At 36.2% G+C, this 24273-nt stretch overlaps 1 protein-coding gene across 1 annotated transcript; it reads right to left on the bottom strand.

Moving 5' to 3' along the window:
- Nucleotides 1-1329: 1329 nt before the first annotated feature.
- Nucleotides 1330-22898, bottom strand: LOC119072681 (short-chain dehydrogenase/reductase family 16C member 6). The gene is made up of 5 exons (XM_037177956.1): nt 22447-22898; nt 14354-14471; nt 2046-2281; nt 1594-1955; nt 1330-1523 (listed from the first exon to the last, which is right to left on the bottom strand). The coding sequence occupies exons 1-5, from the start codon at nt 22588-22590 to the stop codon at nt 1421-1423; spliced, it is 963 nt and encodes a 320-aa protein (XP_037033851.1). The 5' UTR covers nt 22591-22898; the 3' UTR covers nt 1330-1420.
- Nucleotides 22899-24273: the final 1375 nt, after the last annotated feature.

Genomic DNA, 24273 nt, shown 5'->3' on the forward strand with positions numbered 1-24273 from the left:
TTCATGGAGATTGGCTGACTAGTTTCCGAGATCGACCGTCGATAGATAGACAGATAGACAGACAGATAGATAAAACATACAGAGTAAGTTGAAAGATTTTGATTGTTTGGAAAAAGTCAATTATGTGTATTTTCTATCAAAATGACCAACTTCAAAACGATGTATCTCCGGCAATTTTAAAGTTACATAGTCGAGTGATAGCTCGTTTTGCTCGTATTTGAAGCGCGAATAAGATAGAATAGGATCTGTGGTGATACAGGCCAAAGGAAAGAAACTTAAATTCTCGCCTATATATAGTTGCCGCGTCTCAAAAAAAATTCTTCGTTCTTTTTTTGGAAGTTAGACTGCATCAAGTCCTCCGCTATCGCTCCGGACATGATTTTTCTTCCTGGAGTACCAAAGTCACATTCCGAACAAAACATAACAACAAAACTGAACAACATACCGGTGCAAAAGCATTCCATATTAATGCCGAAAGTAATCCGTATGAATGCCTAAAGAAGTCCGTTCCGTGTGCATGTATTCTCACAAATGTCGAAAAATAAGCAATCTGTCGGAATGCCGAAAGACATCCGAATGAATGCCGAAAGCAGTCCGTATGAATGCTGAAAGCAATCCTTATGAATGCATTGTCACAAAACCCTTAAAACATTACATTCGCGTACATACAACAACTTGACACATTTGGGAAAGAATAAAGATAGGATCGAAAATGACATAAGCGGGAATGAAAATTGAGAGAAAATAGTAGGGGAGAATGTTGCTCTTTCGGTACTAAATTTGGTGAGTGAATGTGACGGTTTTGGTACTACAGGAAGAAAATGTTCATTCCGCCAGTCGTAAAGTTTAGTAGTAAGTACAAACATAAGCGGTTTCGGTCTGACCAATGAGGTTTCATACATCAAAGTCAGTGCTACAATGCTACGAATTTATGTACTCGCGTTGTTTTGTTTTGCGTATAATATGTAAATTTATAAGGTAGATCACCTTACACATATTTGGTCATTAATAAATGAAATCAAAACCAATGAAGTAATAGATTGAGTGTCAACCTGTAAGAAATTACTTAAACCAATACTGGTGGATATGCCGTGTGGAAAAGGTTGAATACACAAATGAAGGCACAAAAACACTGATTTTTCAAAAATTTGTAAGTTCTTTATTGCACAGAACTGGATGTTAGTTTGCTATTATTTTTTTAGTTTGCTACATGACCTGCCCTCGTTTTTTTTTATTATAGTTTAGCATTTGTTTCGTTTATTGCATAATCTAATACGTAACAATAAAATCGTGGGATAGTTGTGTCACTTGTGTCTGAAAAGAATTTTCTTTTTCTTTCTGTTCGATTCAAGCCCTAAAAAGCCTAGCCAACTTAGAAGGTAAAGCATAAAATAATAAATCAATCATTCGAAATTATATTCTAACCAGCTGCTACTCGTCCGCGTCCTTTGAACATTCTCATTGATGTGGGACCTTTCATCACGCGTGACATCAATTCCCAGCACATTTTTGCGGGCAACAAACTGAAATCAGTTCGAGGTTGTTTTTTTGGATTAATTGACTCGCAACATTATACCAGAAAATCTCACTCACCATTTCAATGGCAGCAACATCCTAGTGCTTGCAGGTAACGTGCAGTTAACTTCATTTTTCTGAACAGACAATGCTATCTGATCAGCAACATAGTCTGGCTCCAACATCGGCATTAGTCGTGGCTTCACGCCAGAGAACATTCCGGTGTTGATGTAATACGGACACACCAATGTCAGATGAATGTTATCGTATCCATGTGTTTTCAGTTCACTGTAAAGACTTTCGTGGAGGCCGACACAAGCGAATTTAGTTCCACTGTAGTCGGTACATCCGTAGGTTCCTAAAAGTCCAGCAACTGAACCAACTGTGACAATGTGACCGCGGTTTATTTCCATCATTTCCGGTAGGAAGGCCTTCACCGTCTAAAAATAAATGACGAAGGAGTTGAAGAAGAAGAAGGTATGTTAGCAAGTCAGTCAGTTTCTCTTAGCATACGTGTGAATAAACCTTACCCAGTAGTGTGATAATATATTGACGGAATAAGTGTTTTCGATCGCCTTTTCCGGGAGTTCCCATAATGGTTTACATGCCACAATACCAGCATTGTTTATAAGAATGTCTACATTTCCAATTTCGTCTTTTACACGTCTAGCAGTTTCGTTGACTTGTTCACGATTGGAAATATCCACAACATATGACTTACATTCCAGGTTATGCCGGGCCAGAAGATCAACAGTTGTTTTTATGGCTGCAAGAGAAAATTAATTTGGTTTTTTATCGTAACGTTTTTCTGAAGTCGAGGCAGGACCGGTGTAGCTCATGGGCAAAGTGGTTCACGGCTTAGGGAGAATGAGCACAAACATTTTGTTAAGAAAGAAGGGATTTATTGCCAAGGGCGCATTTTTTGTGGGCGCTGTAACGTTCTTTTCCCATAGCGTTGCAAGTGCTAAACCGGCCCTGGATCGAGGTTGAAATCTTTATTTTATTGCTCATTCATCAGCGGAAAATAATTACAATTTCAACGCTTCGATGGACAAAATCAGAAAGTAAATGCCGGTGTTGGTTAATCGCATAAAGCTTCGCGTAAGTGAATTGTTTTTCTACGACCTCTTCAATTTCGTATAAGGTTCCTGACCGAGATTTGTGGTTTCGTGAAAATTTTTAACTTTGCACTTCATTATCTTGAAACCCTTTGATACCCAGATCCGGGAGTAAATGGCCAGCTTTATTATGAAGATTGAACATTTGGCTTCGTAATTATTCAATATTTAACAAGACATTTAATGAATTTCTTTAATTAAGTTAAATATTTTAGTTGAATCGAGACTTGCGTTATGGTGTCAGTGATTTGTGGTATTTCATATGAGAAGTTGAAATGTTTAAGTGCCCATATTTCATCGCATATGCATTCAAACCCCATAAATCCCTATCTGGCCTAAAAGCACATAAAATTACCTTTCAAAAGATACCCCACACGACCATGTACGTTTTGTGTACCTCGAGAAATTTCAGTAAGAACAGTGCAAGTCTTCGGCTGAAAACTTCAATTGCACATATTTCATTGTGGATGAATTTTAAAACCATCAAGTCCCTATTCGGCTCAATAGTACATGTGATTACCTTTCTAATGACACCCCACACGACCCTGTATGGCTCGTGCAACTGGAGAAATTTTTGTAAGAAAATTGCAATTTTTCGATTTTTGATCACCTTTCACCAGCCACACAAACTTCGAATTTTTTTTTGAAAGTGGTTCTAGCTTCTAGGGTCGAAGTCCTTTCTAGGTATATATAAAAAAATTCCAATAGAAAATGCGTCCGATTTCGGTGGGCTGTTTTTCAAAAGAATCCCCCGAACGGACTTTGTAAGCCTGTCACATACATCTATTCATCTGTTATCGATACCGACGACCAAAATAATGACAAGGTCTGGGTAATTTGGCCATTTATGTAGTAAAATACATGTTACAAGGTCCAGGTAGCTCAATCGGTAGAGCATAGGACTCATACCCAAGAGGTCCCGGGTTCGACTCCCGGTGCAAAAATGCTTGCCTGGTTTTATTCTAATCACTTGGTGATTAAGCACTCGCTACTAGTTATCTAATGGCTGTACGACCGTAACAAAGTCGCAAATTTCAAAGAAATCCAATATTCGATTTCTTCGCAACAATCACGCCATATTGACATAATGTCAATGACACAATTAACAATATACAACAGACTGTAGGATAAGCGCCATCTATGATCGACTTGTCGCTCATTGGGAAAATGCATGAGTCATTAGTGATGGTTGTGGTCTTCGCATACTACTCGTGGCTCAGAGAATTCACAACATATGGGACGTTTACACGGTCGATTTGTGAGCTATCTGAGTCCGAAGAGATATGATGAAAAATCACAATTAATATGATCAAGTGACTTGTGCAATAGCACAACAGGCCCACTAGAGGCTTAGGTGCTGGGCTAACCCCCTTCCCATCTAATCCAATCCAATCCAATCCAAAATACATGTTAAAACAATTGAAGTACAAGATTTGAAATCAACAGATTAAAAATACTTTGATCGATGGAAGTAATAGAACCGGTATTAAACCCGGTCATATTCTTTCCGTCTGTAACAAGTTAATGAACCGGCGGAAAATTTCCGGTTCTTCACGTAAAATTCGCTGAAGAATTTCACTTACAAATCATGTTTCTACTTAGACGGTCTCGAAATTATAGATCGGACATCCAACTGAATAATTCGCATTAGCCACCTTAACGTTCATGCTAGCTACGTTATTTGTTTATAATTTTTGATAAATTCAGTTCTTGAATTTGAGATTATCTTTAGTTACAGTTAAATTATCAACTCTCACACGCACTGTCTGTCGACGCTAATTGGAAAATTAAAGCTTTTAATTTCGCCGAGACTTCCACGGCCTTCACGGTGGGGCTGAACGAACTTTAAATAAACATGTCGACTTCCATCTCGGTTCTTTTCATAGCTGAGTTAGGGGAGGCGTGTACTATCCAACGGCACATGTTGCAGGCGCAACTGCTGAGCCGTTTCTGAGAACTAGGAATATCGTCGCCTGGCTCCGCGGAAGTTGCTGGACCAGTGTTTGAAACTGGAATCGGTAGAGGGACAAATTCTAAGAACAACCATGTAAAAATTATTGCTCTCGGTCATTTGGTCGCAGAGCAATAGAAGGTGAAAATCGAAAATTCCACCTCTTCAAGGGGTGATGCCTCCTCGACGAAGTTCTCGATCCAGCACTTTAATAGCGTTTCTAGACACGGTTAATGTGCTCTTTCGAATAACAATAAAAAAAATTTGAAAGTGGTCTCTTTTGGTACATTTTCAGAAAAGTCACTTTTTTGCTAGCCTCGGTGAACTTTGGCTACTTCCATACCTTGCCGGTTGGAATATTTTAACACAATATACCTTGTTACAGTAAGCCGGAAGTCTAAGCTTTCCAATGATACCGAATATGCCATGTATGATTCTCAGCAAGAACTATTTATGATAAAGATTTTGCATCGAGGTCGGGCTACTACCAAATTTAGGGTCATTGAAAACGAAATTTACAAATATTACAAATTATTGTCTTTGAGTTATGTCTCATCGACTTACGTAAGTTACCTGTCGTATAATATCTGCTCATTTTACCATAACAAACATAAAAATAGAAATTTCGTTTTCAATGACCCTAAATTTGCTAGTAGCCCGACCCCGATGCAAAATCTTTATCACAAACCGTTCTTGCTGAGAATCATAATACGGCATATTTGGTATCATTGGAAAGGTAGGACTTCAGGCTATTTTTCAGAAGGTATGTTGTGTTGAAATGTTTCAACCGGCAAGTTATGGAAACAGCCAAAGTTCACCGAGGGTAGCAAAAAAGTGACTTTTCTAAAAATGTACCAAAAGAGACCACTTTCAAAAAAAAAAAAATTGCCAATCGAAAGAGCTCATTAACCTTGTCTAGAAACGCTATTAAAGTGCTGGATCGAGAACTTCGTCGAGGAGGCATCACCCCTTGAAGAGGTGGAATTTTCGACTTTCACCTTCTATTGCTCTGCAACCAAATGACCGAGAGCAATAATTTTTACATGGTTGTTCTTAGAATTTGTCCCTCTACCGATTCCAGTTTCAAACACTGGTCCAGCAACTTCCGCGGAGCCAGGCGACGATATTCCTAGTTCTCAGAAACGGCTCAGCAGTTGCGCCTGCAACATGTGCCGTTGGATAGTACACGACTCCCCCAACTCAGCTATGAAAAGAACCGAGATGAAAGTCGACATGTTTATTTAAAGTTCGTTCAGCCCCGCCGTGCCTTTTAATTGAACGCTAAATTATAAGTTATCTGCTGTTTGCACTATTGTGGTACAATTTCTTTTACCGAATCACGGTCAGGCACCGTATAAACTCCCCGACACGGAAACATTGTTTTCTCAGAGCGATCTATCGAAAATTAACCTTTCTTTGCGCACAATTACATTGCCAAAAAATAATTGATGAATGAACGAAAGCGCGCTGTGCGTAGTTGTCTCCCAATTTGTGAGTGAAATGTACATATTTACACGAAATTTATTTATGGTTCGCGTTCGCTATTGACAATGAATAATCGTATGCAAATATATATTTTGCATCGAAAATTTTTATTCGAACGGAACGACTGTGACATTGAAAAGTTCACACAAATATTTCGCGATATTCGCGATTTTATGAGATATTCGACATTCGACACAGCGTGTGAATATTTAAAGTTTTAATGGCTTATTTTAGCAAGAGACATTCTTCTTAAATTATTTTTTTATTTTATTAAACTGATGTAACCGCGGTGGTGCGGTGACGACGGTGAAATCTTCCGAATTTTTAAAGACTCGCTTGTCAGTTGAAGGAATCTTGTCTTCTTATAATGTAACACGAACATGTTAAAAGATTCCTAAAGTTATTTCCCTTCTTGCAAATTTGCTTCAGAGAGACTACACTTCAAACGATTTCACCGGATTTCACAAACATATCATCATTCATAATCCAAATGTGAATTCAGAATTAATTTTTAGCGTAACCACAAATACTACAAAACGCTCGAAAAAAATGCATTTGAAATTTAAAATGAGAAAAAAAAAATTATTAAAAATTATTGGCTAACAAACATTAAGGCAAACTGAACGCAAAAAATTTAGGTTAAAATTGCAAAATGAAAGTATTGCAGAAAGAAAAAAGATTGTCCAATCGACAATGTCTTCGACGTTTCGGTTATATCAAATAAAATTTTCTACAAAAAAAAAAACCTGAGTGCATGTTGAGTAAGACACTCCGCGCTGTAATAAACTTATCAATTATAACATCAGCATATGATGTCGGACAGATATGTTTGCCTACCGAAAACACTTGCGACGCATTTCAATGTGTTTCTGACTTTGTGTAAGACACATCTTTCGTGCCTTGTATATATCAGGTTCATAGGTTTCATTTCAATTTTAGTTCTTTCCCTTGAAACCTCACAAAAATATCATTTACTTAGTAAAACAAAGGAAAACTTTCCTACTGATAACTCCGTTCGTGAATTAGAGATGTGTCAGAACTAAAGAACTATTTTTGGGAAAACATTTTCCTATACTTTCCCAAATTTTCCCACATTTTCCTGATGGATTCTTTTGAAAAACAGCCTACCGAAATCGGACGCATTTTCCAGTGGACTTTTTTATCTGTGCCTAGAAAGGTATTCGACCCTAGAAGCCGAAACCACATTCAAAAAAAATCTTCGAAGTTTGTGTGGCTGGTGAAAGGTGATCAAAAACCGAAAAATTGCCATTTTCTTACAAAAATTTATCCAGTTACGCGAGCCGTACAGAGTCGTGTAGGGTGTCATTAGAAAGGTAATCACATGTACTATTGAGCCGAAAAGGGACTTATGGGTTTAAAATTCATCTCGACACTGAAATGTGTGCAGTTGAAGTTTTCAATCGAAGACTTACACTGTTCTTACTGAAATTTCTCGAGATACACAAAACGGCCATGGTCGTGTAGAGTGTCATTTAAAAGGTAATTAATGTGTTTTTGGGCCAAATAGGGTCTTATGTGCTTTGGATGCATCTATGTGTTGGATAAAACTTGATAATAACTTATGTTGAGTGAGTAAATAGTAATCGAATTGAATGTGTAAATCTAGTAGCCTTAGTTAAGGACTAAAATCATATAAATACGGTGTATTTGCTATAATAAATTCAGTCTATTTCGAGACGACAAACTGGTCGTTTCATTTTAGATTGCGGATTGGAATCCGTGAAATTCCAACAGGTTATGGGCCCAGGCACATTAAACTGTGGCAATTAATCTACAGCACCAGTTTGCTCTGGAAGGGGTGTCAATAACACTCGCTGTACGATTGAATTGTGCTGTGTGTTCTGTGGAAAGTTGTGGGGCCGGTGGCGGAGTATTCCAAGTATGGCGATTGGTATGGCATCGTTTCGTCTGAGGAGGTGGTCACTGGCAGACAATGGTTGCATGAGGTCAATGAGAGGTAGCCGATGGTCTCAACAGTGAATTCATTTGGTGGCAAGATGCGGTATTGACTGTGTATGGGCATAGCGGTAAAGCAAGCGGCAGTGTGGTCGTTGGCACATACAAGTCAATGGATTGCTTAATGATTGGAGGTTGTTGAAGACATACGGTAGCGAGAATATCATTGGATATCATTGGTGGCAACAGCGAATTTGAGTAGGAGAACTGCGAGAAACATTAAGTGGATCCATTTGGCCCAAAAGCACATTCAATTAACTGTCTTTTCCCAAAAATGGTCCCTGGTTAGGACTCAAATTTTAATATGCCAGTTGCCAATCACTTCCATTTTTCTTAACTTTTAAAGTTTGGTGTCAAATAGCACGTTCCATATTTTATTGTGTGTCTATTCTGACGTACAACATTAAAAAGACTCGAAAGAAAATGGATGTTGTTCGGAAGCTTTCATATATAATCCTTTCGGAACCTTTTTAACGAAGAATTCTTTTGTTTCAATTTTTCACTAAGTCCCTCATGGAAATCACGGTAGATATTACGTCCGCGGGAGTCGTTGGAGATAAGGTGGGGGAGTCAATAAGTTTCTGTAAATATGTTCCTTAGTCCCTAAAATGTTGTAGTAGAGGACTTGCGTCATGCCCGCTTACTAACGTGCGACATCATGCATAAATCAAGATCATGGAAGCGCCAACCTGCCGATCGTTCGCAAAAAGAATTTAAATATTTTCTTTTTTTTGCAGAATTTTAATTTATGAAATCTCATTACTTACTTTCAGTTTAACTAACTAAAATATTGTCACGCCCCTTTGCCAAGAAAAAAGTGATTTATAAAAAAAACGAAAGTTGTAAATCTCTTGACCCTAAGTGTCGCCATAATTGCAAATAATTTTTGTTGAATTCATTTCTGTGTACCGGTACCATGCTAACTATGGGTGGAATTCACATGTGTATGGTATAATTACTAGCAGTAATTTAAGCGCACAAAATATTAATATTCAGAGGTTGTTTACCTTTATGCGTTAAAACACAATTTTTTAACGAAAAAAAAAAATAAACAAAAAATTTCTCGCTAACAAACGAGTCGACATTTCTTGTTGAATGCACGATCATGATGTGTTGATTTATTAAATAAAAATGTTTCATAATCGTGGCATCGTAAATAACGAGTCACCACAAAAATAAACGACTGAGACATTTAATAAAAGGAGTCAAGAACTAAAACGTTGCCAATCATACTGTGCATTTAAAACATCTTCAGCATAGAAAACCGTTTGAAATAAATTAATTAGATTGAAAGGTCAGAGGCAGTGAAACTTCAGCATAAATTTGATTCAGCTGATCCACACATACAATCAAAACTTGTTTATACGGTTGAAGCTGGTACACGCACGCTTATTGTAGTGTTAAAACCATATGAAGACGTATAAACAGTTTTATCTTCCATGTGTGACTATTTCATACATTACTCGTTTCTGTATATAAACTCTAAGCCATACGTTATTCTGGTTGTCTAGGGATATAATTTTATTACTCTTCTAGGGTAAATTTTATTTCCGTTTTTTATTTTGAAGAAAACAAGGCATCAGAACAGTCGGAGCGTTTGCTGCGACTTAGCCCCGTACAACCCGTAATCCTATTTCGTCCGCAACCATAATACGTCCGTAGCCCTAATAAGCCCGGAACCCTAATACGTCTACAACCCTCTAATGCGTCTGTTACCAAAATGCAAGTCAAGTTGGGCATTGTCAAATTTACTGAAACTGTTCATTTTTAAAATTGCGCATAGCGCAATTACGAAAGCCCGTACGAAGTACCTTTCAAATAAAACCAACAATTTACGACACTATTTTAGAAACCCAAAATTTTTTGCCAACTTTCCATTGGGTATTCAATTACCTCTCAAATGAAACAAAAACTAGCAAAATCGGTTGAGATTTACTCGATTTATGTGCAAAGAGCACTTAGGGCCGAGTAGCGGCCTTAGTGCAAGGGCCCAAATTTGAAACATTTTTTGCCATCATTCTATTCGGCATTCAATTATCTCTCAAATGAAACAAAAACTAGCAAAATCGGTTGAGATTTACTCGATTTATGTGCAAAAAACACTTAGGGCCGAGTAGCGGCCTTAGTCCAAGGGCCCAAATTTGAAACATTTTTCGCCACGTTCTTTTCGGTGTTCAATTACCTTCCATAAAAAACTAAATCTAGCAAAATTGGATGAGATTTACTCGATTTATGTGCAAAAAACACTTAGGGCCAAGTAACGACCTTTGAGCCCTCCCAACAAGCCCACGTTGCATCTTACCCAAAAACAATGTTCAGCAACTTTGTTCTACTCGTCAATACCTTTCATTTGATATATCACAAGCAGCTATTGCGTGCGTATTTCGGTAGATATCGTCGAAAGACTGAAAAACACCTATAGGGCCCTAGCTCTGGAGGGGCCGACCCTGCCATGCCCATTTTCGAACTTGACCTTACTTTTGTCGATACCAATCGGGGAAAAAAAGAATTTTGAAAAAAGGTTGTGATTTACTCAAGCTAGAGGGGTCACGGACGGACGGACGGACGGACGGACGGACGGACGGATGGACGGACGGACGGACGGACGGACGGACGGACGGACATTTTTTTTATTGCGGATTCGTCATCTATGAACATAACCAAATGCTTTGCCCTTACTGTCTGCTTCCAATTCGACGTGTTACAAACGGCATATTAATCTTATAAGCCCCCAGTACTTCGTACGGGGCTAAAAACCAATGACCCGACGGAGATTCGAACTCCGAACCTCCTGCATATCAACAAACTACGCTAACCATTACACCACCGAGTCTTCTAATATACCAGATATGCATACTCTAATGTTGCAGCGTGGGACTCAATTTATAAAGTACATAAGCAACATGTACTACAAAATTTCGTGTGTGTGTGTGTGTGTCGACGCCATGTGTTTTTTTTTTCGTTTAGAACGAAAAAAAATATCAAATTTTGACTAAACGGATTCTCTTCATTCAAAACTTCATTGTTTTGTGTTTTACCGAAGGATGTCTTTCGTAATTAGTTTTTCAATTGGACAAATATCTGCTGAGAAATATGCCATTGCATACGTGGTGTATCAATATGTAAACGAGCCATCAGAACAGTCGGAGCGTTTGCTGCGACTGAGCCCCGTACAAACCCGTATATCTATTGCGTACGTGACCCTAGTGCGTCTGTCACCCTACTTTGACCGCCGGTTAAAGTAGTTAAAGTAAAATTATTATGTAATGTGTACATCTTAGAAATTGCGCATAGCGCAATTACGAAGCCCCGTACGACGTTCCTTTCAAATAAAACAAAAATTTCAAATAGCCCTAAAATTTTAATTTATTGAGTATAAATACACATAGGGCCTAGTATCGGCCTCAGTCCAAGGACCCAAATTTAATTTTTTTTTCAACAACATTCTATTCGGTGTTCGATTATCTTTCAAAAATTACGAAAAACGGATGAAATTTACTCGAGTTGTATGTAAAATACACATAGGGCCCTAGTAGCGGCCTTAGTCCGAGGACCCAAATTTAATTTTTTTCAACAACATTCTATTCGGCCTTTGATTACCTTTCAAATGAAACAAAAATTACGAAAAACGGATGAAATTTGCTCGAGTTATATGTAAAATACACATAGGGCCCTAGTAGCGGCCTCAGTCCGAGGACCCAAATTTAATTTTTTTTCAACAACATTCTATTCGGCCTTTGATTACCTTCCAAATGAAACAAAAATTACGAAAAACGGATGAAATTTGCTCGAGTTATATGTAAAATACACATAGGGCCCTAGTAGCGGCCTCAGTCCGAGGACCCAAATTTAATTTTTTTTCAACAACATTCTATTCGGCCTTTGATTACCTTCCAAATGAAACAAAAATTACGAAAAACGGATGAAATTTGCTCGAGTTATATGTAAAATACACATAGGGCCCTAGTAGCGGCCTTAGTCCAAGGACCCAAATTTAATTTTTTTTTCAACAACATTCTATTCGGTGTTCGATTATCTTTCAAAAATTACGAAAAACGGATGAAATTTACTCGAGTTGTATGTAAAATACACATAGGGCCCTAGTAGCGGCCTTAGTCCGAGGACCCAAATTTAATTTTTTTTCAACAACATTCTATTCGGCCTTTGATTACCTTCCAAATGAAACAAAAATTACGAAAAACGGATGAAATTTGCTCGAGTTATATGTAAAATACACATAGGGCCCTAGTAGCGGCCTTAGTCCGAGGACCCAAATTTAATTTTTTTCAACAACATTCTATTCGGCCTTTGATTACCTTTCAAATGAAACAAAAATTACGAAAAACGGATGAAATTTGCTCGAGTTATATGTAAAATACACATAGGGCCCTAGTAGCGGCCTCAGTCCGAGGACCCAAATTTAATTTTTTTTCAACAACATTCTATTCGGCCTTTGATTACCTTCCAAATGAAACAAAAATTACGAAAAACGGATGAAATTTGCTCGAGTTATATGTAAAATACACATAGGGCCCTAGTAGCGGCCTTAGTCCAAGGACCCAAATTTAATTTTTTTTTCAACAACATTCTATTCGGTGTTCGATTATCTTTCAAATGAAACAAAAATTACGAAAAACGGATGAAATTTACTTGAGTTCTATGTAAAATACACATAGGGCCCTAGTAGCTTTTCACTTCTAAGGCCCTAACTCACGGTCCACTCACCCGATTTTAAAAAACTTTTTTTTCCTGGATTGGTATTGACAATACCTATCATTTGCCGTGTCATTTACATTTCCATCGTTTATTTTGCCATAAATATCACCAAAAGACCTTAAATCACTTATGTGGCCCTAACTCACGAAGGGCCGACCCGAATATGGCCATCTTCGAACTTAGCCTCACTATTTTGACTATCTTTCAGGCAAAAAAAATTTTTTGAAATCGGATTTCATTTACTCAAGATATCGACGTGACGGACAGACGGACAGACGGACAGACGGACAGACGGACAGACGGACAGACGGCCCAAATTTTTATTGCAGATTCGTCATCTATAAACATAGGCAAACACTTTGCCCTTACCGTCTGCTTCGAATTCCATCAATTACACACGGCATCGTAATCCTATAAGCCCCTTCGTACTTCGTACGGGGCTAAAAAGCGTAAGGTCTCAGTGCGCAGCAGATATTCGTTCGATTGGAAGTTTACTTACGATAAAGAGATCAGAATACTTTCTTTGCAATTTATTTTGATAAAACAAAAACAAAAAATGTTTGTTGCGGGAAGAGAACTCACGATCTTATGCATAAAAAGTTCACGCTCTAGCCGATTCGGCCATTGAGACTCATGATTACATTTGATTTTGTTGTCATGAAACCCCGCATGTATGTAGAATATAAGCAATGACCATATATGTGTTAGTGACTCTGTCGCAGGTAGTCTGATCATTTTAAAAAGTACATAAGTATTTAACATGCACGACAAAATGTCGCGAGTGTATGTGTGACTCGCATAATTTATTTAGAACGAAAAATAATCAAATTTTGACTAAATGGATTCTTGTTATTCAAAATTACGTTGTGTAGTGTTTTATCTCAGGATTTCGGTAACGCAATTAGTTATTCGATTGGACAAATATCTGCCGAGAAATGTGTCATTGCAAATATGGTGTAATCAATATGACAAAAAGGCTAAGGCCTCGGTGCCCAGCAGATATTTCTTCGATTAAAAATCTAGCTACTATACTGGAGATCAGTTTATTTACTATTTTTTGTGATAGAAAATGAAAAAAAAAATGGAAAAAAATGTTTGTTATGAGGATAGAACTCACGATCATGTGCATAAAACTGACGCGCTCTAGCCGATTCGGCCACCGAGACTCACGATGATGTTTCGATTTGTTGCCATGATTTTGTTTAATTGTCACACATGATGCTTTTGTATACACATAAGCCAAACCTTTCAGTGGTGTTTGTATGTCTTCGAGTTTATATACAGAAACGCTGAATGTATGAAATAGTCACACATGGAAGATAAAATATCGTATTGCTATGTGAGAAAAATCTCGAATCACTTCTTATGTACATATTGTATACACACGCGTTCGCTTCGCTCACTTGTTATATACAATATGTACATACGAAGTAATTCTCGATTTTGTCTCACATAGCAATAAAATACTATTGATTTTGTGGATCAGTGGACAGTGTGCATCAGCCGAAAAACAGCTGAAGCTAATTTTTGCTGAAATTTCACTGCCTCTAACTCTATGAATCTCAGAGCCTTAACCGACACGAATACATACCATCTTTGTTAATATCCCAAATGACCACTCGCGCATTTAGTTTGGCAAAATTTTTGGCTAGATTCGCTCCAACACCTCCACCGCCTCCCGTAATCAATACCACGTGACCTGTGACATCCTGTGGATAAAACAAGAAGTCAATAACATATCAATTCGTCCGACTATAAATTTGGTAAACAAAATGCAACTCATTGTGTAACTTTATGCAAATGGACAGAGCAGAGAAAAAAAACCGACAAATTGAAGATTTGCATTTTAATGGGCGATCGAAGGGATTTGATAAAATGATTTAATATCAATCCCATCCACACACGGATTTGATATGAGCTAACAAATCCGATGTGCAATAAATTTGGAGAAAATGTCTTTTTAAATGCTGAAAAACTCGACGATTACACAATCAACGACAAAATTAATAATTGTTGTCAGAGTGTAGCATAATGCATATCATAATAAGCTCATTAATAACTTCTTTGATCAGCTGCACGTTAACGACTTATTTATTATGAGTCATTATGCATCTCAATTCGTAATGACCAACAGTCAAGGTAGCAGCAATTTTGAAATTGTAGTGCACAACTATCAATTTTCAAATGGAAATTCGCAACTATCAATAAAATGGAAGTTCAATCACACATAATGTCGTCAATCATTTGGTGAACGACTGTGATTAGAGTGATCTAGTTTCATTAGAATAAATTATCGATTTTTCTCTGCAATCAACATGTGTGAGAAAATAAATATATTCAGCCGCTGAGCAGCAAGCAATGTTACCACACTCAAATTAACATTTAAACTGCTTGGGATCGCAAATCCACATTATAGAGCAGCGGGCATATACATATATATTGTTCGAATATGATTATGGTGCGTGTTGGTACCACGAAATACAATTTCTTGTGCTCTACAATTTCCTTACTTTTACCGACTGTTATTTTTATGAACGTGTTCGGCCGACCATAATTTTTTTAAGTGTTTTTTACTTTCGTTTTATTATTATTTGATGGAAGATATTATCGTCAATATACTTAATTCAATTAGAACAGAGGTAGCAAGCTCCTACCTAACAAAAAATTCGAAAATTGAAATCTAGATCTTCATTTGTTAAACGAAATTTATGTGGACTTTTCTCAGACTTTTTAACGATTTTCGTAAATATCACAAGCTCCTGAAAACTCGTAAAAATTCATGAGAATTTCATTTATTTTCGCGAAAATTTTTAAACTCTGACAACAACTCTCAATTCAGAAAATATGTCGGACTTCAATTTTCCACTAGGGTTGCTTTATACTAAACCCAGGGCCAGGTAAACTGGAAAATCCTCTATTCACTGAAAAAATCATAAGAAAACCATTGTACTGTTTGTTCAAAAATGAAATGCACAGTTTTTAGTATTTCGAGACAGTTGAAAATTTCAATCTGTCAGATAGTAAAGGATGCGTTTAATTAACCGGCGCATTAACAGATTTGAAATTTGAATGGTTATTTCCACAGCTACAGATTTTTGCATGTTAAGTTTCTTACATTTTTTGCAAATAGCATAGTAGGAAACTTAGATTTCGTCAGAAGAATTAGCGAACGGAAAAATGTAAATTTATTTTTAGTCTGAGTATTGTTCTACATCTATAATTTCTCTTAGATCGTGTCTTTATTCAAAGAAATCGATGGTGTTGTACAGCGGCTAACTGTTCAACTTCAATTAGCAGCAAAAAATCATCACGGAAAAAAATTCAATTATTCGAAGCAAATTTAATGTTGAAAATTTGGTTCGAATATTTAAATATTTGTCACAAGTATTTCAAATATTTATGAGAAATAAATTCAAAATTATTTGTGACAAATATTTTAAATTATTTGTCACAATTTTTTTTAAAATATTTATGACAAATAATTTTGAATTTATTTCTAATAAATAATTTAAATATTTGTTGCAAATTTATAAAATATGTGTCACAAATAATTTAAATATTTGTCACAATAAATTTGGAATTTATTTGTCACAAATATTTAAAATATTTATAACAAATAATTTAAAATTATTTTATATTTTATATATTTGTCACAAATAAATTGCGAATTTATTTGTTACAAATATTTACATATTTGTGCCAAATATTTATATATTTGTAGAAAATAATTGTTGACAATTTTTTTTTCCTGATGCTTATTCGTGTTTCCAATATCGTCACTTCAAGTGTTGATAAAACTTCTTGTAAAAAATGTGCTAAATGTATGAAGCAGACGGTCTTTCTACAGATTTGAGTATTCAAAGACCATCGATTTGTTTGAATAGAAACACGATCTAAGAGAAATCATAGATGTAGAACAATACTCAGACTCAAAATAAATTTACATTTTTCCGTCCGCGAATTCTTCCTACGAAATCTAAGTTTCCTACTATTACAATGCTATCTGCAAAAAATGTAAGAAACTTAACATGCAAAAATCTGTAGCTGTGGAAAAAATCATTCAAATTTCAAATCTTTTAATGCGCTGGGTAATTAAACGCATCCTTTACTATCTGACAGATTGCAATTTTGAAATGTCTCGAAATACTAAAAACTGTGCATTTCATTTTTGAACAAACAGTATACTTTCAACAAATAAAAAATTCTTCAAAGTTTGTTCACATTAAGAAAACACAATTTGAGATTTCTTACAGTCTTAAAAGTCCACGATGTTTGATAAGGCGTATTCAAATTTTGCGCCAAATATCATTAGGCTCCACCTCGCTCCGCTCTGCTCGCAAACTTCCCACTCGTGGAAGTTTTACAACGTTCTGTTTGATTGTTATGCCATTTTTTAATGTCATTCCATTCATTTAAATAAAGTTTCAGAAATTGGCTATCACACACAAGGCTGTAAACTTGACGAGGTCACACAGATCGCCATTTTATTAGATACGCGGGAAGAGACCACTTCTGATGATTTTACATGTAAAAAAAATCACCTCATCATCAAGGCGACGAAAATCATCACAGTAAGTGAATTTTTGTATGAAATCGGTCATTTTATCATCAACTGGGGTGTGTCACCCGCGCATCTGTATCTGCGTGATCTCCACAAAGTTTACAGCCCCAAAGTTTACAGCCTTGATCGCACAAGTTATAGTTGGCTGTCACACACATCATAGTTGGCTGTCACACGCGGGATTATCATACAAAATCAAATTTCATCAAGTGATTGATTGAAATTCCAACAGTGTAAGAATAACTTCCAGATTCTTTATCCCACATAGCCCATCTTCGAACTTAACCTCAGGAATTGAATTCGATTCGATTAAAATAAAATTGGATGGGAATTACTCAAGTTTACAAGCAAAATATTGGGACAAACAATTACGTTTGTCATAACATTTCATACAACCTTTGGGACAAACATTTAACGGTATTTTCTGGAATAAGACCCTGACTTACGGAAGGCCTATTTTAGGGAACTAAAATGCCCTGAATTAATTAGAATTACCGAAAATTCCCCAAAATTCACATTTTCATTTGTCCAGCAGTTGGTTAGCTTTAGAATTAAATAAGTCAAAAAAATGACTGAAAAATTGAAGAATTTTTGGTGAATTAATTGTCTTAGAATAGGCCCTGAAATCAAAATCCTCAAAATCAAAGAAAATCCCTAAAATAATCCTCCAAAAACTAAAATAGTCCATTTGAAATCCAAGAAAATTTGAAAAGAAAATCCTTGACACTCCAGCAAAATAAGTAAAAAAAATCCTTCTAAGATCATTTAGATCGTTATGAAAATCCGTTGTTAATTGTTAACAAAATTCAGAATTATCCGTTTCTCGTATTAAACTATTTATTTTTCGATGTCATCATTCTGTTACGCAATGTTTTCCTAACGTTTGGAGCCTATTCTTCATCATACCAATATTTTTCACCAAAAAAACATTCTAGCTTCTTTAGTTTTTGTGATTTCACTCATGGTGCTAATTCGTTTCGCACTCTCCTCATAAGTATCCAACAAAAAACAATCATGTTAAATTCAATTAACTTCAATAAAGTAGAAAGATGTTAGAATACTGCTGGTGCTAATTTGATGATCAAACAATAAATTATTCTGAAAATGGATAAATTCTCCAAATATTCAAAATCAAACGCTGTGACTAGAATTATAGCACATTACTGCTGTAAGGCTGTATATAAAAGACGTGTACGTATACGAGAGCTTGCGCGATTTATCGAATACGGTGTGTGTGTATTGTGCGCTATATACACAACGTACATAAGAGTAAACAAATTTACCCTAGAGAGCTAAAGGTTTTGCAAGCAAAATTATATCACTAGAAAAAGAGATGTTTGCCTACTGCGATAATATGTATTATGCACATGTTGCCAAGATTGGTATTTTGACGTGTAGGACATTATTGCCCTAGCCGAAGGCGTGGGCCATAATGCCTACACGTCAAAATAACAGTCTGGCAATAGGTGCATATCATATTTTATCAGTCGAGAACAGATATATCGAGATAAACAAAAACTCCCTAGAGGGATAAGCTCGAGATTATCGTTCTAGACAGATAAAATACCTCACTGATATAAGGCTTTATATAAGAGACTCGTACTAATACTCGCGCAAGCGCTCGTATACGTACACGTCTCTTATATACAGCCTTATAGCAGTAATGTACTATTAGCATAACAAATCAAGAACGTGTTCTTGTTCATTTTATGTTTCTTTTATCTGAATATTAGATATTTTTTTGCAAACAAAATCCTTTCAAAAACCTCTTTCTATATCGACTATTTTGTTAAATGTAGGGAATGCAATACCGGACTGATTTTACCAAAATACCAGTTTTAGTAATACCCAATACCGGTATTTTCTGTATTTGAATTCACACAGTTAGAACAAGGAATTATTGAGTTGGTTTAACCTTGAATTCCGATTTTTATGGCTTTGGTTGAAATTCTGTGAAAAGTATTTTCGTTTCTTCACTAAGGTGTGTCGATTTCAAATTTTAATTAACTGATTCTGGACTACGACCTATCGCGATTCAACTTCGCATCAGCAAAAAAAAATAGAACGCAACATATACTTGTACCGCTTCTTTTTTTATTTACGAGCTCTACGAGGTATTATTGGTCCTTACTTCTAAATTGCACCTGTTGCCAAGATTGGTATTTTGACGTGTAGGACATTATTGCCCTAGCCGAAGGCGTGGGCCATAATGCCTACTCGTCAAAATGACAGTCTGGCAATAGGTGCATATCATATTTTATCTGTCGAGAACAGATATATCGAGATAAACAAAAACTCCCTAGAGGGATAAGCTCGAGATTATCGTTCTAGACAGATAAAATCCATTACATAACTCGGGATAAAAAGATGCAAAGTCTCAATTTCGTGTGTTTATTGACCTCGGCTTCGCCTCGGATCAAAGTTCACACGAAAACTTTACTTTTTATCTTTTTATCCCTAGTCTTTGGCATGAAACAATGAGCGGTATCAATATCTTGCTATCTAAATCAGTAGTATTCAAATAAGCGACTTCATCAGTTTTGGTTGAGGTGGAATTCTAATATTAATGAAAGTATAAATGGTCTCACGAGTGCAAGGGAAGGGGAGCCGATAGAGCCACGCCAAAGTTTAAATACATGATTTTCGAAAGGTCAAGCGCAGATGCGGAGGAATGAAGCTAATGAAGAGTTTGTTGTAGCACTAGAGAAACATTAACTCTACCAATATCCAAAAAATGATTTCTGTAGACGGTCTACGCAGAGGCCGACAGTGGTTCAAAGTGTGTACTGTGTGCTTGATAATAATTGATGATTAGAGTCGCGAAAGTCAGCGTAATCTGAAACACACTTATGATAGTTTCGCAATTAAACGGGCTGGCAGTCTCAGTTGTCCATCTACACCACGTTTGCTAAGACACACGCCAGCAAGGACGAAATTTTGGGCATGACTCGTGTGACTAGACAGAAAGGCATTTAATTGTTCTCATTGCGGTAGTACTTCCTAAAAAGGTTCACAGTTATCTGCTAGCACAGTGACTAGCATCGCAAAACAGAAGAAGCAACAAATAGAAAAAGCAACCCTCGTAACATGTTCCTAAAGGTGGAAAGCACAAGCGCTGGAGGAGATGATGAGGCGACATAACTACACGGTCAATATCGTCAGGAACGATATTATCGTTTTTTGGACGATAGTATCGTTTTTTAGACGATACTATCGTCTAAAAAACGATATTATCGTCCAAAAAAATTTCATCCAGGACAATAATATCGTCTAAATTGAAAAATTCAAAAATATTTTCAGGACGATATTATCGTTTTCTTGACGATATTATCGTTTAAAAAAGCGATAATATCGTTTTTTTGGACGATACTATCGTTTTTTTTATGATACTATCGTCTAAAAAACGATATTATCGTTCAAAAAATATAATAATATCCGCTGGACGATATTATCGTTATTTTCTTTTTCTGAACAAATTTATCGTTATTTTGGACGATATTATCGTCCTGGGCGATAATTTTTGGGACGATAATATCGTTTTTAATTAATTTATTTTTTTAAATTTGAGACGATAATATCGTCCAGGACGATAATATCGTTTTTAATTTATTTAAAATAAAAATTCTAGACGATAATATCGTCCTGGGCGATATTATCGTTCTGGATGGTTGTTGAAGACGAAACACAAAATCTTGTAAATAAACACCTTTTTATAGACGGCAAATATATATTAAAAATTGGTTCATTTGGTTCCGTAAATTTAAATTTTATATAGAAAAATTACACAGACTAATTATGAGACGATGCGAGAAAAAAAAATTAACTCCTAAGTTCCTAAGCTCGCATTGCGGCCCTCCGCTTCGCTCCGGGGCAATGGGCCGGATCGCTCGGCGTGTTGAAACGCTTTTTATGTACAATCAAAGTTGGTATTCATTACGTGAAAAGATGAATTATTTAGGGACGAACTAAAGGCCTTTTTTAAACACTGATGTGTAGGTGATTTCCTCTGACAATTGTTTTTCGATATTTTGGAAGAGAATTCGGTTCTTGCTGCACCTCTGAGTAAAATTGAGTCCTGGACAATATTACCACCCAAAACTAAACGATAATATCGTCCTGGGCGATATTATCGTTTTTTTAAACGATAGTATCGTCCTGGACGATATTATCGTTTTTTTAAACGATAGTATCGACCTGGACGATATTATCGTTTAAGAAAACGATAATATCGCCCAGGACGATATTATCGTTTTGGACGATATTATCGTACAGAAAACGAAAATATCCATTAGATTTTCTAGAACGGTAATATCGTCCAGAAAACGATAATATCGTTTTTTGAACGATAATATCGACAATAAAACGATACTATCGTCCAGACAATATTTTAGAATTTTTCAATTTAGACGATATTATCGTCCTGGATGAAATTGGGCGATATTATCGTTTTTTTGGACGATAGTATCGTCTAGAAACGATATTATCGTTTTTTAGACGATAGTATCGTTTTCTAGACGATAGTATCGTCCAAAAAAACGATAATATCGTTCCTGACGATATTGGCGGTGTGGAAATGTCCCGCCACCGGAGGAGATATTTCATCTTTACCTCCATTAACTTTATGTAAAAAACATACCTACGTTCGTCGATGATTATATCGATGATCGAAATTCATTTACATTTTAAACAACCGCTCGGGAAACGTTATGTTATTCGAGTGTCATAAATTTTTTTTTGCCGTTTAAAGATATGTTCAAAAATGGAAATCAAAGTGGACTCATGTAGAGGTTGATAACCTGCCAATTGTTAGCATAGTTTTTTTTGTTTACTTTGTCCATATTTGATATTTTTGAATAAAAGAAATAGAAAGTTTGACGGGCGCACGGCACTACTATATACTTAATTAATCAGCCAAAGTACCTTTCTTATACATTATTACCACGGACGAACAAGTTTACGAGTTTACGTTGAAGAGATGTTAATCGTCAAAACGCGGGAGTGTATCTCGGATTAAGAAACTCTCTTTCAAAATATTTCATTTTGCTGGTAGGTTGGGCCGTATTTGGTTACATTTATTGTTATCGTTAAACCTTACGTCGGATTTGTTCATCTATTTAACTTACCTTCAGTTTCCTATATCGGTTCGGCAATATTGTGAGATAGAATGACTCCAATAGGAAAAATATCGATTTGAACAGAAAGACCATCGTGTCAACAAACAACGATGTGATCTCTTCGTACACACTACCATACATCGTTTCACTCATTGTGATGTGCGATTTTTATTTTATTTTCCAATTAACAACGTCTCATTCAAATCACTTCACAAATTATTTTCGTCGGCACACAATTTCTCTACACTGAATTTACCGTTACAGTACCGTGGCTTCGTTTGTAATTCCACAGAGCGAAATGAATTCTCTTCGATTTAACTGAACCTCACTACCGTCGAGTCTAATACCGAATGGTCGATGGTTTCTCTTCATTCAACACTATACGGCGACACATCAGATGGTATTAAAGAAATGGCAACATAAAACTACCTACAATCACCGTCCGCTCACGGCTCAACAATAATGAGAAAGAAATTTTCTTGCTTTCGATATAACATTTTTATGAATGGGGGATTTGGCGATTATATCGTGTGGTGATGCGGTTGTATCCGATTTTATATACCCATTAAAATGGTTAATCTTCCATCTCGAATCAGAGAGAAAGAAATTCGCTTTTTCAATGAACTGAATATCATACCTTCAGACATTGAGACGACTGATTGAAGATTTGATTTTGATTTTTGAGTGAAAAAAGGGCAGAGAAGAAATCATTTAACGATTTTTTAGTTAATTTAGTCAAATGTGCGTTTTGTCAATAAAACATCTCCGTTTGTGTAATACCTATTCATAGGCAAAAGACATAACTTTCGAACCTTCAACAACTGTCGTTGTAACCCATTCATTATGTAAACTGGTGTATTGGTTGAGCTTAATCTCATGCGCAACTCTTCAAGATGTAATGCTTGAGTCTACATTTGTTTTGAACTCTGATGACCTGCACGGCATGTGAAACACAGCATATACGATAGAACGTTTCCACGCAGCAACGAAATTATAAATTTTTGACACTAATAGGTCAGGATCGTTGATGACATAGGTTTGTTCCAAGGCCATATGAATTGTCAAATTTCATCCATATAACCATAACCTCAATAATACCTCTGTGTAAATCGCGTAGGCGACGTTAGTCGATTTGTATGAAATATCACGTAAGCGACGTTGCTATGGATGAAATTGTCGTTGTTCGGGTTGTCAAAGTTCGTGTTTACAGTTACTTGGAACAAACCTATAATAAGTGAATTTCTCAATAAAATTCTGACGATGAAGTAATAGATTTTGCGAAATCTGTTCGAAATACTTAAATCAAAGGAAGTAACAGATTCGATAATTATTCAGCTTATATCATCTGTCATATGTTACGCGATGCGTCAAGAAAGTACGCAACTTTGCTACACAATTTTCTTTTTACCATATTCCCCTTTTATAATGCTGAGCCACACTGGCCACATGGTGAAGTTAAATTCTCATTTTGGCGCCTTTTTTGATAAAAATTTTGTGCCTCATGCCTTTTAGCGCAATTATGCGTCTGTTATTAATAATAACAATTAATAATACCACAGTAAGTGAACAAACACCCAATAATAATTATCAATCATGCCCGCACGTTAGTAAGTGGGCGTGACGCAAGTCCACTACCAAAAATGTTTTGACAAAATTTTTTTTGAGGACATCGGATCATATTTACAGCAACTTTTTGACTTATCCTCCTTAACTCGAACGACCCACAAACAAGGATATCTAGGACTACATACGAGTTCAACGAGCTGTCACACGTTACTGCAGATTCAAAATTGGCCGAGATATTGAACTTCGAAATATTGATGTTTGTATGAAAAT

The sequence above is a fragment of the Bradysia coprophila genome, assembly GCF_014529535.1.
Source record: "Bradysia coprophila strain Holo2 chromosome IV unlocalized genomic scaffold, BU_Bcop_v1 contig_84, whole genome shotgun sequence".
In the NCBI taxonomy this organism is placed as follows: domain Eukaryota; kingdom Metazoa; phylum Arthropoda; class Insecta; order Diptera; family Sciaridae; genus Bradysia; species Bradysia coprophila.